At 44.3% G+C, this 17,500-nt stretch overlaps 1 protein-coding gene across 1 annotated transcript in view; it reads right to left on the bottom strand.

The window, feature by feature from the left end:
* Positions 1 to 1,656: 1,656 nt before the first annotated feature.
* The window catches only part of sh2b3 (SH2B adaptor protein 3), a 25,999-nt gene continuing 10,155 nt past the window's right edge, over positions 1,657 to 17,500 (bottom strand). The window contains exon 2 of the mRNA XM_053653979.1: positions 1,657 to 3,110. Within this exon, the coding sequence (XP_053509954.1) occupies positions 2,202 to 3,083 (882 nt within the window). The 5' untranslated portion in view covers positions 3,084 to 3,110 and the 3' untranslated portion in view covers positions 1,657 to 2,201. The remainder of the gene's footprint in view (positions 3,111 to 17,500) is intronic.

Here is a 17,500-nt window from a genome sequence, read left to right as displayed (position 1 = left end):
TCACAACGCCACCGTGTATCGTTCTCGTTTCTACGGCAACGGCTCGTCCGGAGGGACGTGTACCGCGGGCGCTCCACCGGGGAGCGTCGATACGGTGGCGTTTTCCGTGACGTTTATGGAAGGAGTCTCGCCGTGTGAGAGTCCGAGGTGAAGCTGTACTGTAACGGAAGCGGGAACAGGAAGTGATGTAATCCGTGGGGAACCGGCGAGGTACACGAGGAATAAAGCTCTCGGTGAATGCTGTTACAGGATAATAATCAGCCTCGGGGGCTGAAACGTTAGCGCTGCTTCATCGCACGTCCTCTTGTACCACGCCCCTTTCAGATACGCGCTTCCTGTCTGCGCCTATATATGGTCATCGAGGAAATCTCACGCTTTCTGCTGAGGGCTCGCACCTGCGCCTGGGGACCCAACTTCCCGTTCTCGGAGTGATCAGTTCCCCAGTTTCTGCTTCATGGTCTCACCCGTGCGACATTTACCGCAATGTCAATTTACACACACACACACACACACACACACACACACACACACACAGTCATGTAAATCTCATTATAAAGAAACGCACAAAAAATATTCACAAACGCACTTCTAAAATAAACATCTAAAAGCAGTACGCAGTGTGTGTGTGTGTGTGTGTGTGTGTGTGTGTGTGTGTGTGTGTGCACAAACGCTTTAAACGTTGAGGTTCTTTCCTTCTCTCATTCTCTCATTTCGGGCTGGAGCAGAACGAAGCTGCACCGCGGTTTAAAACGGAGTGAATCGGACAGCGGATGATCGGATTATAATCGGACGCAGAGCTCGAGCTTTGTCTCCACGTGCTGAGCTAGCACTTCCCTGGAACACAAGCGCTAATCATCAGACCCGCAGCAGCTTCCTGTTTCTTCCTCTCCCAGCGCTCCGGGGGGATGGGAGGGGGAGGGGGACGGGACATCCTCGATCGAGGGCTGATCTGGGGTCAGCGCTCCTCACCTCTCCTCCTGACGCGGACGATCGGCCGCGTGAGACGTGAAACCGATCTCGGATCAACAGGAAGCTTGAACGCAGCTGCCGGAGGTCAGCGCGGCTAAAGATAAACCTCGGACTGCTTTTAATCCGCCGCGTGTCGAAAATAATCCGGCGCAGACGAGCGTGCTCTTTCTCAGCGACGCGGCCGGCCGTCGCATTAAACGTAGCTGGAAATGGATAAAAAGCAGAAGCGCGAGTACAACGCCGAATAAAAGCGGCCGGCTTCAGACGGATATTTAATATGAAGCTTCGCCACAATCACAGCACGTCCTCACGCTGAGACGCTTTCACTCGTCAGTGCGTTAGTATTACTCTTACAGAAGGAGACGTGGTTTAATACCTGCCCTTCAGTCGTATTCATGTGCACACACTCACTTTCACCTCACACTTTCTGCTTGTTCTGCTTTTTCCCCCAAAAACAATCGGACCTTAAAGACTTCCTGCGTTTGAACACTTTTCCCAGTCTGTGTGAAGAGAAAGAACATGTTTAAAAGGCACGGCGAGGTGTGGAGGCTCGTGAAGCGCTTTAACGATGCATGTGTGAATGAATGGGTGCGCTCAACAAGTGTGTGTGTGTGTGTGTGTGTGTGTGTGTGTGTGTGAGAGAGTGCTGCAGCTCTTTTGCCTTATATGGTAGAAGTTAAAAGTCAGTAAGTCCGCCAAGATTCCTCATTGACTATCGTCCAATCAGGATCTGGATCTAGCCATGACCCCCTACATCTGATTGGCTACTAAAATGACCAGCAGCTACACCCCTAAGAGAGTAGGAGGGTGTGTGTGTGTGTGTGAGAGAGAGATCATATATAGCAGTAGTCTAGGGGCAGTGTTAGAATTTTTTGTCTCAATGTGCCGGGTTAAATAAACATTAAACAAAACAACTAAGTAAATAAATAAACATGAATCCATCCGTACGGGATAAACCATCCGCCGTGATGATGCGGTGGTTTATTCCATCGTGGATACGCCTACACACCGTCGCCTGATCTGAGACCGTCCGTCCTAATGGGCGTGGCCTAATAATCTAATGACCACGCTTGATAAATGTATACCGGAACCAGCACGCTACACTATATTCCTGCTACACAGCCTCAGTAAGTGTGCAGTTTGGACATAACCTTGGGCAGACAGGAACACACACCTGTTAAGTCCTCCTTTAACCCAAACACCCCGCTCCCGTCCACGTTTAAACATTAACGTCACTCGCACCATATACAGGGTGCAGAATAAATGTTTGGAATTTCTGCTAGGTCCGTGACTCTTACCTTGGGCGGGTTGTAGAGCTGAAGTTCCAACCTGTCGTTTGTCCTCCGGACCAGCAGGCGGCAGCGCATCCAGCGTGGGGCCGTGTCCGAAATCGTGTCATTTACCTCCAGGTAGCTAAAATGTCCTTCCTTGCACACGCTTCCTGTATCCTGCCGCCATTTTGTGCTGTGCCTCTTCAGGCGGCTGAACAGCTGTATGCCACTACGCGGCGCTGTAGCTGAGGAGTGTTCCGCTGACCCCGAAGCCCCGCTTCTTCTCTCCGACTCGTCCCCGGAGTTGTCATGGACCGAGTCCTCACGCGACGAATGTTTCTTGAAGAACTGGCACACGCTTCTTCCGATCTGAGAGAAGACGTTGACATGTGAGGGGGGTGGCAAAACAGGCGAAGGGGCGTAATTCTCAGCAAGCTCCACCCCTTGGGAGTGACCAAGTGGTCTGTGTGTAGTGAAGTTTTGCAGCGGCTGCTCCCGCTCCAGCTTTGGTGGCAAAATGACAAATGAGGCTCCACCCACTGGTCGACCTGCTTCCCGGTAATCGAGCACTCCAGAAAAGGAGCATGCACGGCCAGTCACGGGAGGGGGCGGGGCTTCTTCTTTGGCCACCTCTTGCCGGAAGTGGTGCTGGAAGATGGCGCTGAAGTGCCTGCTGAATTTCTCCGGAGAAACAACATCGTGCGGCGGTCGAGTTCCGGCAAAACGGCGGTAATGCTGCGCTAACTCTCGCGCCGTGGCACTCGCATGAAGCTCGCAAAACTCCCTCCAGCCACAAGGGGGCGCTATGCTGCTCGGGGTCTCCTCGATAGTGTTGCCATTCATTGCAGTAACCAGCACAGCTGAGAAACACTGTGTGCAGGGAGACGCAGAGACAGAACTGAGTTAGAGAACACAGAGACTGCAGAGATTATTCAATCTGCTCAAAAATCAGAAGTGAAAATGTCAGAGGAGGAAACGATTACTGCACCGTCACAAGATCTAAAAAACATTCAGACGGATCACCAAACAGCAATCTCTACACGGAAATGAGTACACGTGTGTAAACACCAATTCAGCAAAGTGTAGAGTTCAACCCACAGTTCATACACTGCTGCATTTACAGCTGAGGTGATTTGAGCTCTACATGTTCTGTGTGTGATGGTGAATGCTTGTGTTTGATGGTGAATGTTGGTGTGTGATGGTGAATGTCGGTGTGTGATGGTGAATGTTGGTGTGTGATGGTGAATGTTGGTATTTTGATGGTGAATGTTGGTATGTGGTGATTAATGTTGGTGAATTCTGGTGTATGTTGTGTATGTTGATGAACGGTAGTGTTTGATGCAGAATGTTGGTGTTTTCATGGTGAATATTGTGTGATGGTGAATGATGGTGCTTGATGACAAATGTTAGTGGTTTTATTGTGAATATTACTGTTTGGTGGTGAATGTTGGTGTGTGTTTATGAATGCTGGTGTGTGTTTATGAATGTTGGTGGTGAATGCTGGTGTGTGTTTATGAATGCTGGTGTGTGTTTATGAATGTTGGTGGTGAATGCTGGTGTGTGTTTATGAATGTTGGTGGTGAATGTTGGTGTGTGTTTATGAATGTTGGTGGTGAATGTTGGTGTGTGTTTATGAATGTTGGTGGTGAATGTTGGTGTGTGTTTATGAATGCTGGTGTGTGTTTATGAATGTTGGTGGTGAATGCTGGTGTGTGTTTATGAATGCTGGTGTGTGTTTATGAATGTTGGTGGTGAATGTTGGTGTGTGTTTATGAATGTTGGTGGTGAATGTTGGTGTGTGTTTATGAATGCTGGTGTGGAATGCTGGTGTGTGTTTATGAATGTTGGTGGTGAATGTTGGTGGTGAATGCTGGTGTGTGTTTATGAATGCTGGTGTGTGTTTATGAATGTTGGTGGTGAATGTTGGTGTGTGTTTATGAATGTTGGTGGTGAATGTTGGTGTGTGTTTATGAATGCTGGTGTGGAATGCTGGTGTGTGTTTATGAATGTTGGTGGTGAATGCTGGTGTGTGTTTATGAATGTTGGTGGTGAATGCTGGTGTGTGTTTATGAATGTTGGTGGTGAATGCTGGTGTGTGTTTATGAATGTTGGTGGTGAATGTTGGTGTGTGTTTATGAATGTTGGTGGTGAATGCTGGTGTGTGTTTATGAATGTTGGTGGTGAATGTTAGTGTGTGTTTATGAATGTTGGTGGTGAATGCTGGTGTGTGTTTATGAATGTTGGTGGTGAATGCTGGTGTGTGTTTATGAATGTTGGTGGTGAATGCTGGTGTGTGTTTATGAATGTTGGTGGTGAATGCTGGTGTGTGTTTATGAATGTTGGTGGTGAATGCTGGTGTGTGTTTATGAATGCTGGTGTGTGTTTATGAATGCTGGTGGTGAATGCTGGTGTGTGTGTATGAATGCTGGTGGTGAATGCTGGTGTGTGTGTATGAATGCTGGTGGTGAATGCTGGTGTGTGTTTATGAATGCTGGTGTGTGTGTATGAATGCTGGTGGTGAATGCTGGTGTGTGTTTATGAATGCTGGTGGTGAATGCTGGTGTGTGTTTATGAATGCTGGTGTGTGTTTATGAATGCTGGTGTGTGTTTATGAATGCTGGTGTGTGTTTATGAATGCTGGTGTGTGTTTATGAATGCTGGTGGTGAATGCTGGTGTGTGTTTATGAATGTTGGTGGTGAATGCTGGTGTGTGTTTATGAATGTTGGTGTGTGTTTATGAATGTTGGTGGTGAATGTTAGTGGTGAATGTTGGTGTGTGTTTATGAATGTTGGTGGTGAATGCTGGTGTGTGTTTATGAATGTTGGTGGTGAATGTTGGTGTGTGTTTATGAATGCTGGTGTGTGTTTATGAATGTTGGTGGTGAATGCTGGTGTGTGTTTATGAATGTTGGTGGTGAATGTTGGTGTGTGTTTATGAATGTTGGTGGTGAATGCTGGTGTGTGTTTATGAATGTTGGTGGTGAATGTTGGTGTGTGTTTATGAATGTTGGTGTGTGTTTATGAATGTTGGTGTGTGTTTATGAATGTTGGTGGTGAATGCTGGTGTGTGTTTATGAATGTTGGTGTGTGTTTATGAATGTTGGTGGTGAATGTTAGTGTGTGTTTATGAATGTTGGTGGTGAATGTTGGTGTGTGTTTATGAATGTTGGTGGTGAATGCTGGTGTGTGTTTATGAATGTTGGTGGTGAATGCTGGTGTGTGTTTATGAATGTTGGTGGTGAATGTTGGTGTGTGTTTATGAATGTTGGTGGTGAATGCTGGTGTGTGTTTATGAATGTTGGTGTGTGTTTATGAATGTTGGTGGTGAATGTTAGTGTGTGTTTATGAATGTTGGTGGTGAATGTTGGTGTGTGTTTATGAATGTTGGTGGTGAATGCTGGTGTGTGTTTATGAATGTTGGTGGTGAATGCTGGTGTGTGTTTATGAATGTTGGTGGTGAATGCTGGTGTGTGTTTATGAATGTTGGTGGTGAATGCTGGTGTGTGTTTATGAATGTTGGTGGTGAATGCTGGTGTGTGTTTATGAATGCTGGTGTGTGTTTATGAATGCTGGTGGTGAATGCTGGTGTGTGTTTATGAATGTTGGTGGTGAATGCTGGTGTGTGTTTATGAATGTTGGTGGTGAATGCTGGTGTGTGTTTATGAATGCTGGTGTGTGTTTATGAATGTTGGTGGTGAATGTTGGTGTGTGTTTATGAATGTTGGTGGTGAATGTTGGTGTGTGTTTATGAATGCTGGTGTGTGTTTATGAATGTTGGTGGTGAATGCTGGTGTGTGTTTATGAATGTTGGTGGTGAATGCTGGTGTGTGTTTATGAATGCTGGTGTGTGTTTATGAATGTTGGTGGTGAATGCTGGTGTGTGTTTATGAATGTTGGTGGTGAATGTTGGTGTGTGTTTATGAATGCTGGTGTGTGTTTATGAATGTTGGTGGTGAATGTTGGTGTGTGTTTATGAATGCTGGTGTGTGTTTATGAATGTTGGTGGTGAATGTTGGTGTGTGTTTATGAATGCTGGTGTGTGTTTATGAATGTTGGTGGTGAATGCTGGTGTGTGTTTATGAATGTTGGTGGTGAATGCTGGTGTGTGTTTATGAATGTTGGTGGTGAATGTTGGTGTGTGTTTATGAATGCTGGTGTGTGTTTATGAATGTTGGTGGTGAATGTTGGTGTGTGTTTATGAATGCTGGTGTGTGTTTATGAATGTTGGTGGTGAATGCTGGTGTGTGTTTATGAATGCTGGTGTGTGTTTATGAATGTTGGTGGTGAATGCTGGTGTGTGTTTATGAATGTTGGTGGTGAATGTTGGTGTGTGTTTATGAATGTTGGTGGTGAATGTTGGTGTGTGTTTATGAATGTTGGTGGTGAATGTTGGTGTGTGTTTATGAATGCTGGTGTGTGTTTATGAATGTTGGTGGTGAATGCTGGTGTGTGTTTATGAATGTTGGTGGTGAATGCTGGTGTGTGTTTATGAATGTTGGTGTGTGTTTATGAATGTTGGTGGTGAATGCTGGTGTGTGTTTATGAATGTTGGTGGTGAATGTTGGTGTGTGTTTATGAATGTTGGTGGTGAATGTTGGTGTGTGTTTATGAATGTTGGTGGTGAATGTTGGTGTGTGTTTATGAATGCTGGTGTGTGTTTATGAATGTTGGTGGTGAATGCTGGTGTGTGTTTATGAATGTTGGTGGTGAATGCTGGTGTGTGTTTATGAATGCTGGTGTGTGTTTATGAATGTTGGTGGTGAATGCTGGTGTGTGTTTATGAATGTTGGTGTGTGTTTATGAATGTTGGTGGTGAATGCTGGTGTGTGTTTATGAATGTTGGTGGTGAATGCTGGTGTGTGTTTATGAATGCTGGTGTGTGTTTATGAATGTTGGTGGTGAATGCTGGTGTGTGTTTATGAATGTTGGTGGTGAATGTTGGTGTGTGTTTATGAATGCTGGTGTGGAATGCTGGTGTGTGTTTATGAATGCTGGTGTGTGTTTATGAATGCTGGTGTGTGTTTATGAATGTTGGTGGTGAATGCTGGTGTGTGTTTATGAATGTTGGTGGTGAATGCTGGTGTGTGTTTATGAATGTTGGTGGTGAATGCTGGTGTCTGATGGTGAATGTGTGTATTATTGTAAATGTTGGTGTTCTGATGGATAATGTTGCCATGTAATGGTGGCTGCGAATGTGTTGAGAGTGTAAACGTGTTACACCGTGTCATACAGACTGACAGCACAGTGTAACTTCATTAAGTGCGTCAGTATTGGCCTTAGATGTTGCACACCGCCACACGTTATGCAGACGTTGGTATAACAGAATGCTACATGCGTAAGGCGTGCTGTCTATGAATGAAGAGGAATTTAATCATCAGTTCCACTGACCACAGAAGTGCAGAGTGTTCTCAGTATCACGCACAGACAAGCCAGTGCAGTATTAGAATGACTCACACACTCACACAGATAGATACACACACTCGCTCAGAGGAAGTGAATGGTTAATCTGCCTATGGTTACTTCACATGGCTGTCGGAGAACAGAAGAAAGATCAGAAAGACTCTTTGATGTAATGAGTGAATGAAAAAATGATTTCTTAGATAAAGGTAAAGTTCAGATACACACACACACACACACACACACACACACAATAATAATAATGAAACCAGTTCTTCAATCAGAAACATAACTCCTACGGTTTATTCACACACACACAGTCTCTTTGAAGCAATTATCATCGATTAACGATTAAATGAAATGATTTTTATAAACTTACATGCTCAGATGTGTGTTTGTAATGCTTTAATCGTGATTATTCTGATTGTTTTAGGACATAAAATAGGTTCTGTTAGATTAAAGTAGCTTACAATTCTTCAGTGTTCTGAGACACACACACACGCACATGCGCGCACACACGCGCGCCAAGCATAATGCCGAAACCACACTGCACCATCATCATTTAGTGACCCATTTTTATGAAACACCACCAGCCATGTTAAAGGTTTCCATCAGTCATGCTGAATGCTAAGTGCCACGCTACTCAGTAGCATTTACACTAACCAATCAAATTTAACCCTCTACACATCATGTGTTCAATACATCATCACAAACACCAGCACAAACACCACACCATCATGTGTCCCAGACCTCACATCCTGTTTACACCCTAATGAATGCTCGTGTTTAATGGAAAAAAGTTTATATTCATTTCCATAATGAATGTCGGTGTGTGATGGTGAATGTTGGTGTGTGTGATGGTGAATGTTGGTGTGTGATGGTGAATGTTGGTGTGTGATGGTGAATGATGGTGTGTGTGATGGTGAATGTTGGTGTGTGATGGTGAATGTTGGTGTGTGATGGTGAATGTTGGTGTGTGTGATGGTGAATGTTGGTGTGTGATGGTGAATGTTGGTGTGTGTGATGGTGAATGTTGGTGTGTGATGGTGAATGTTGGTGTGTGATGGAGAATGGTGGTGTTTGATGGTGAATGTTGGTGTGTGTGATGGTGAATGTTGGTGTGTGATGGAGAATGTTGGTGTGTGTGATGGTGAATGTTGGTGTGTGATGGTGAATGTTGGTGTGTGATGGAGAATGTTGGTGTGTGTGATGGAGAATGATGGTGTGTGTGATGGAGAATGTTGGTGTGTGATGGAGAATGTCGGTGTGTGATGGTGAATGATGGTGTGTGTGATGGAGAATGTTGGTGTGTGATGGAGAATGTCGGTGTGTGATGGTGAATGATGGTGTGTGTGATGGAGAATGTTGGTGTGTGATGGAGAATGTCGGTGTGTGATGGTGAATGATGGTGTGTGTGATGGAGAATGTTGGTGTGTGATGGAGAATGTCGGTGTGTGATGGTGAATGATGGTGTGTGATGGTGAATGATGGTGTGTGATGGTGAATGATGGTGTGTGTGATGGAGAATGTTGGTGTGTGATGGAGAATGTCGGTGTGTGATGGTGAATGTTGGTGTGTGATGGTGAATGTTGGTGTGTGATGGAGAATGTTGGTGTGTGATGGTGAATGTTGGTGTGTGTGATGGAGAATGTTGGTGTGTGATGGAGAATGTCGGTGTGTGATGGTGAATGATGGTGTGTGTGATGGAGAATGTTGGTGTGTGTGATGGAGAATGTTGGTGTGTGATGGTGAATGATGGTGTGTGTGATGGAGAATGTTGGTGTGTGATGGAGAATGTCGGTGTGTGATGGTGAATGTTGGTGTGTGATGGAGAATGTTGGTGTGTGTGATGGAGAATGTTGGTGTGTGATGGTGAATGATGGTGTGTGTGATGGAGAATGTTGGTGTGTGATGGAGAATGTTGGTGTGTGATGGAGAATGTTGGTGTGTGATGGTGAATGATGGTGTGTGTGATGGAGAATGTTGGTGTGTGATGGAGAATGTCGGTGTGTGATGGTGAATGATGGTGTGTGTGATGGAGAATGTTGGTGTGTGATGGAGAATGTCGGTGTGTGATGGTGAATGATGGTGTGTGTGATGGAGAATGTTGGTGTGTGTGATGGAGAATGTTGGTGTGTGATGGTGAATGATGGTGTGTGTGATGGAGAATGTTGGTGTGTGATGGAGAATGTCGGTGTGTGATGGTGAATGTTGGTGTGTGATGGAGAATGTTGGTGTGTGTGATGGAGAATGTTGGTGTGTGATGGTGAATGATGGTGTGTGTGATGGAGAATGTTGGTGTGTGATGGAGAATGTTGGTGTGTGATGGTGAATGTTGGTGTGTGATGGAGAATGTTGGTGTGTGATGGAGAATGTTGGTGTGTGATGGAGAATGTTGGTGTGTGATGGAGAATGTTGGTGTGTGATGGAGAATGTTGGTGTGTGATGGTGAATGATGGTGTGTGATGGTGAATGATGGTGTGTGATGGTGAATGTCGGTGTGTGATGGAGAATGTCGGTGTGTGATGGTGAATGTCGGTGTTTGATGGAGAATGATGCTGTGTTATGGAGAATGTTGGTGTGTGATGGAGAATGTTGGTGTGTGATGGAGAATGTTGGTGTGTGATGGTGAATGTCGGTGTTTGATGGAGAATGATGCTGTGTTATGGAGAATGTTGGTGTGTGATGGAGAATGTTGGTGTGTGATGGAGAATGTTGGTGTGTGATGGTGAATGTTGGTGTGTGATGGAGAATGATGGTGTTTTAATGGAGAATGTTGGTGTGTGATGGTGAATGTTGGTGTGTGATGGAGAATGATGGTGTTTTAATGGAGAATGTTGGTGTGTGATGGTGAATGTTGGTGTGTGATGGAGAATGATGGTGTGTGATGGTGAATGTTGGTGTGTGATGGAGAATGATGGTGTTTGATGGTGAATGTCGGTGTGTGTGATGGTGAATGTCGGTGTGTGATGGTGAATGTCGGTGTGTGATGGTGAATGTCGGTGTGTGATGGAGAATGTCGGTGTGTGATGGTGAATGTCGGTGTGTGATGGAGAATGCTGGTGTTTGATCGAGAACGCTGGTGTTTGATGGAGAATGTTGGTGTGTGATGGTGAATGATGGTGTGTGATGGAGAATGATGGTGTTTGATGGAGAATGATGGTGTTTTAATGGAGAATGATGGTGTTTGATGGAGAATCTTAAAGTGAAGTGGTCTTATCAGATTTCATCCTGGATGTTCTCCAAAACGCACTTAGACATGAAAAAAGTAATCAACACAGAAGATGAGAAGACAGACTCATATATGCACATCTTATCTGTGAACACGGTGGCATCAACTTCAAGCGACAAACCCTGTCAGTACACACACACACACACACACACACACACACACACCCCCCTTCACTGTCACAGAAGAAGCACGTGCTTCTGACTTCCCCTTCACCGGGCCTCCAGTGCCACCGGTCTATCAGCACATCCAGCCTGAACATGGAACATGACTCAGCACACACACACACACACACACACACACACACACACACACACCACGAAGACTGTACCACCAAAATCACAAGTGATGATTAAGATAGCAGTATCCTTAGGGACATTTGGACACATTTTAAGAATATCCGGATCCAGTGAATAAAGCGGCCACTTTAATAAGAACACCTGCGCGCCTGCCCATTCATCCGCTGATCTGACCGGTCCCGCACGGCGTCAAATCACACAGAAGCAGCCCAAGAGTATCTTCAGATAACTTTCACACTGAAGATCGGAATATACAGGGAAGGGAAGGTTTAGAAGTTCCTTATTTCAGTTCTCATTCCTTTTTCAGACCCTTTTTTAGCGCGCGATCTTTCCTCATGTCTGCTCTCTCGTTCCGCTTACAGCCAAAATCTCAAATACAGACCATGCACATTTCAGGTTCAAGTTCAGGGTCACTACAGAAATGTGTGATACCTATACTACTGAGCCTGTATGCATCAGTGTATACACACACACACACACACACACACACACACACAGACACGTGTGTTAAATCACACTGGATTATCAGCATGAGTGGAAGTCCTGTCTGGGTCGCCCTATTTATACCACTGCAGTTATCACAGCACCACACACACACACACACACACACAGCACTGTTTCTTTTTGCCAACTCTGCTTCACTTTTCAGTGAAATGACGTCAGGTTCATGGCGAGCAGTCAAAGATTTTTTTATAAGTCTGTATAAAACTGAACAGCAGGGGCGGAGTCACACACACAGATAAATTAATCCCCGGCAGATTTACCGTCACTTCATCAACAGAGACTGGGCATCGTTTATCAGAGTGTTACTAAAGCTGTGCGTAACTATAAAGCGCATCAAAGAGCACTGACGACACAGCTGATTTGCATTAAGCCACGCCCACAAACCTCCAGGAAAGCAGAGAGGTGGAAACAGTAAACGACGCGTGAACGGTGGAAGAGCGATACAGCAGCTATAAACAGCTGCTCCTTCACCAGTCGCTCTCCATTCTCTCTCTCTCTCTCGAGGTTAATAAGACTTGTAGTAAACTCCTCTGTCCTGAAGGTGACGCTATGAAAACTACACTGAGGGTCTGCCGTACAAGCGTCTCTGAACGAGCCGTTACCGTAGAAACGTATCCATAACGTATCAGAGCGAGCGCATTAATATAAACCTGCGCGACTGTCAGAGCCGCTGTTCTAGAAAACTCATCACCACCTCCTGACCAATCACAGTCCAGATCTCGACAGCGCTGTGGTTCAAGACCTATTTTGCGCATACTTATCATACAGCTTGTTCACGTGTTGCAGAACAGACGCACACAGACCAAGAGCGAGTGTATCACAGCAACAACAAACAAACAAACATCTTACATTTCTTGGGCTCTGATTCTTCAGTGCAGAAGAGCTCTTATTGCTGAACACACACACACACACACCCAGAGTGTGACAGAGAGCTAGAGAAATACATGTACAGTGAGCGTTTGTGTGTGTGAGAGAGACAGACAGAGAGAAAGCGTGAGGTAGTGGTCACAGTGACAGGAAACCCAGCCCTGCCTTAGCAACACAAACACACACACACACACACACGCTGTGCACACTGATGTCAGCAGTGTGCGAGGTTCAGAACGAGGTGCGTGTTGACATGTGAAGGATATGATGTGCAAAATAAGGGTCCTAGGGGTCGTCCAACCCTCTGAGTGGACTTCAGGAGAAGTGAGGATGTTCAGAACACACACACACACACAAAACTAACATCACTGTACAGTGTCGATGTAAACAAACAGATAAGGAACAGATAATGTGTTCTAAACAGATACAAATACAAACAGGAGATACACTATTTGTTTTTGGATTATTTTGCATGAGAGATCAGATGCAAAGCAAACGGGACAAACAAAGATCACGTTGTTGAGCTGATGTTGGTGAACATCAACGTGAACACCAACGTGAACACCAACATCAACAACATGAACATCAACATCAACACCAACATCAACATGAACACCAACATGAACAACATGAAGATCAACATGAACACCAACATCAACATGAACACCAACATCAACATGAACACCAACATGAACACCAACATCAACATGAACACCAACATCAACATGAACACCAACATGAACATCAACATGAACACCAACATCAACATGAACACCAACATGAACACCAACATCAACATGAACACCAACATCAACATGAACACCAACATCAACATGAACATCAACATGAACACCAACATCAACATGAACATCAACATGAACACCAACATCAACATGAACACCAACATCAACATGAACACCAACATCAACAACATGAACATCAACATCAACACCAACACCAACATGAATACCAACATGAACAACATGAAGATCAACATGAACACCAACATCAACATGAACACCAACATCAACAACATGAACATCAACATGAACACCAACATCAACAACATGAACATCAACATCAACACCAACACCAACATGAATACCAACATGAACAACATGAACATCAACATGAACACCAACATCAACAACATGAACATCAACATGAACACCAACATCAACATGAACATCAACACCAACATCAACATGAACACCAACATCAACATGAACATCAACATGAACACCAACATCAACATGAACACCAACATGAACACCAACATCAACATGAACACCAACATCAACAACATGAACATCAACACGAACACCAACATCAACATGAACACCAACATGAACAACATGAACATCAACATGAACACCAACATCAACATGAACACCAACATGAACAACATGAACATCAACATGAACACCAACATCAACATCAACATGAACATCAACATGAACATCAACATGAACACCAACATCAACAACAACATGAACACCAACATGAACACCAACATCAACAACATGAACACCAACATCAACATGAACAACATGAACATCAACAACAACATGAACACCAACATCAACATGAACACCAACATGAACACCAACATCAACATGAACACCAACATCAACATGAACACCAACATCAACATGAACACCAACATGAACACCAACATCAACATGAACACCAACATGAACAACATGAAGATCAACATGAACACCAACATCAACATGAACATCAACATGAACACCAACATCAACATGAACACCAACATCAACATGAACACCAACATCAACATGAACACCAACATGAACACCAACATCAACATGAACACCAACATCAACATGAACATCAACATGAACACCAACATCAACATGAACATCAACATGAACACCAACATCAACATGAACACCAACATGAACACCAACATCAACAACATGAACATCAACATCAACACCAACATGAATACCAACATGAACAACATGATCAACATGAACACCAACATCAACAACATGAACATCAACATGAACACCAACATCAACATGAACACCAACATGAACACCAACATCAACATGAACACCAACATCAACAACATGAACATCAACATGAACACCAACATCAACATGAACATCAACATGAACACCAACATCAACATGAACACCAACATGAACACCAACATGAACAACATGAACAACATGAACATCAACATGAACACCAACATCAACATGAACACCAACATCAACATGAACACCAACATGAACACCAACATCAACATGAACACCAACATCAACATGAACACCAACATCAACATGAACATCAACATGAACACCAACATCAACATGAACATCAACATGAACACCAACATCAACATGAACACCAACATCAACATGAACATCAACATCAACATGAACACCAACATCAACATGAACACCAACATCAACAACATGAACATCAACATGAACACCAACATCAACAACATGAACATCAACATGAACATCAACATGAACACCAACATCAACACCAACATCAACAACATGAACATCAACATCAACATGAACACCAACATCAACATGAACATCAACATGAACACCAACATCAACATGAACATCAACATCAACATGAACACCAACATCAACATGAACACCAACATGAACACCAACATCAACAACATGAACATCAACATGAACACCAACATCAACAACATGAACATCAACATAAACACCAACATCAACATGAACACCAACATGAACACCAACATCAACATGAACACCAACATCATGAACATCAACATGAACATCAACAACAACATGAACATGAACATGAACAACAACATGAACACCAACATCAACAACATGAACATCAACATCAACATGAACACCAACATCAACATGAACAACATGAACATCAACATGAACATCAACATGAACACCAACATGAACACCAACATGAACACCAACATGAACTTGAACACCAACATCAACATGAACATCAACATGAACACCAACATCAACAACATGAACATCAACATCAACATGAACACCAACATCAACATGAACACCAACATCAACAACATGAACATCAACATGAACACCAACATGAACACCAACATCAACATCAACATGAACATCAACATGAACACCAACATCAACAACATGAACATCAACACCAACAAGTACACCAACATCAACATGAACACCAACATCAACAACATGAACATCAACACCAACATGAACACCAACATCAACATGAACACCAACATCAACATGAACACCAACATCAACAACATGAACACCAACATCAACAACATGAACACCAACATCAACAACATGAACACCAACATCAACATCAACATGAACACCAACATCAACATGAACACCAACATCAACATGAACATGTGCCGCAATGTACGAAGGAATGGATGGATGGATGGGAGAAATAGATGGGTGGATGGAAGGAAAAATGGATTGATGGATGGATGGGAGAAACAGATGGATGGGTGGAAGGAAGGAAGGAAGGAAGGAAGGATAGATGGATGGATGAACAGGTGATGGATGGATGAACAGGTGATGGAAGGATGAGCAGGTGATGGAAGGAAAACAGAAGTTTGGATGAACAGGTGATGGATGGATGAACAGGTGATGGAAGGATGGAAGAACAGGAGGATGGATGAACAGGTGATAGATGGAAGAACAGAAGGATGGATGAACAGGTGATGGATGGATGAACAGATGAAGGATGAACAGGTGATGGATGGATGAACAGGAGGATGGAAGAACAGAAGGATGGATGAACAGGTGATGGAAGGATGAACAGGTGATGGAAGGATGAACAGGTGATGGAAGGAAGGATGAGCAGGTGAAGGATGGATGAACAGGTGATGGATGGATGAACAGGTGATGGAAGGAAGGATGAGAAGGTGATGGATGGATGAACAGGAGGACGGATGAACAGGAGGACGGATGGATGAACAGGTGATGGATGAACAGGTGATGGATGGATGAACAGGTGATGGAAGGAAGGATGAACAGGAGGACGGATGAACAGGAGGACGGATGAACAGGTGATGGATGGATGAACAGGTGATGGAAGGATGAACAGGTGATGGAAGGATGAACAGATGAAGGAAGGATGAACAGGTGATGGAAGGATGAACAGGTGATGGAAGGAAGGATGAGCAGGTGAAGGATGGATGAACAGGTGATGGATGGATGAACAGATGAAGGAAGGATGAACAGGTGATGGAAGGAAGGATGAACAGGAGGACGGATGAACAGGTGATGGAAGGATGAACAGGTGATGGAAGGATGAACAGGTGATGGAAGGAAGGATGAGCAGGTGAAGGATGGATGAACAGGTGATGGATGGATGAACAGATGAAGGAAGGATGAACAGGTGATGGAAGGAAGGATGAACAGGAGGACGGATGAACAGGTGATGGAAGGATGAACAGGTGATGGAAGGAAGGATGAGCAGGTGAAGGATGGATGAACAGGTGATGGATGGATGAACAGGTGATGGAAGGAAGGATGAGAAGGTGATGGATGGATGAACAGGAGGATGGATGAGCAGGTGATGGAAGGATGAACAGGTGATGGAAGGAAGGATGAGCAGGTGATGGATGGATGAACAGGAGGATGGATGAACAGGAGGACGGATGAACAGGTGATGGATGGATGAACAGGAGGACGGATGAACAGGTGATGGAAGGAAGGATGAACAGGAGGACGGATGAACAGGAGGACGGATGAACAGGTGATGGAAGGATGAACAGGTGATGGAAGGATGAACAGGTGATGGAAGGAAGGAAGAACAGGAGGACAGATGAACAGGTGATGGAAGGAAGGAAGAACAGGAGGACAGATGAACAGGTGATGGAAGGAAGGAAGAACAGGAGGACGGATGAACAGGTGATGGAAGGAAGGATGAACAGGTGATGGAAGGAAGGATGAACAGGTGATGGA

The sequence above is a fragment of the Ictalurus furcatus genome, chromosome 22, assembly GCF_023375685.1.
Source record: "Ictalurus furcatus strain D&B chromosome 22, Billie_1.0, whole genome shotgun sequence".
NCBI lineage: Eukaryota > Metazoa > Chordata > Actinopteri > Siluriformes > Ictaluridae > Ictalurus > Ictalurus furcatus.
This window is presented reverse-complemented; position numbering and strand designations above follow the sequence as displayed.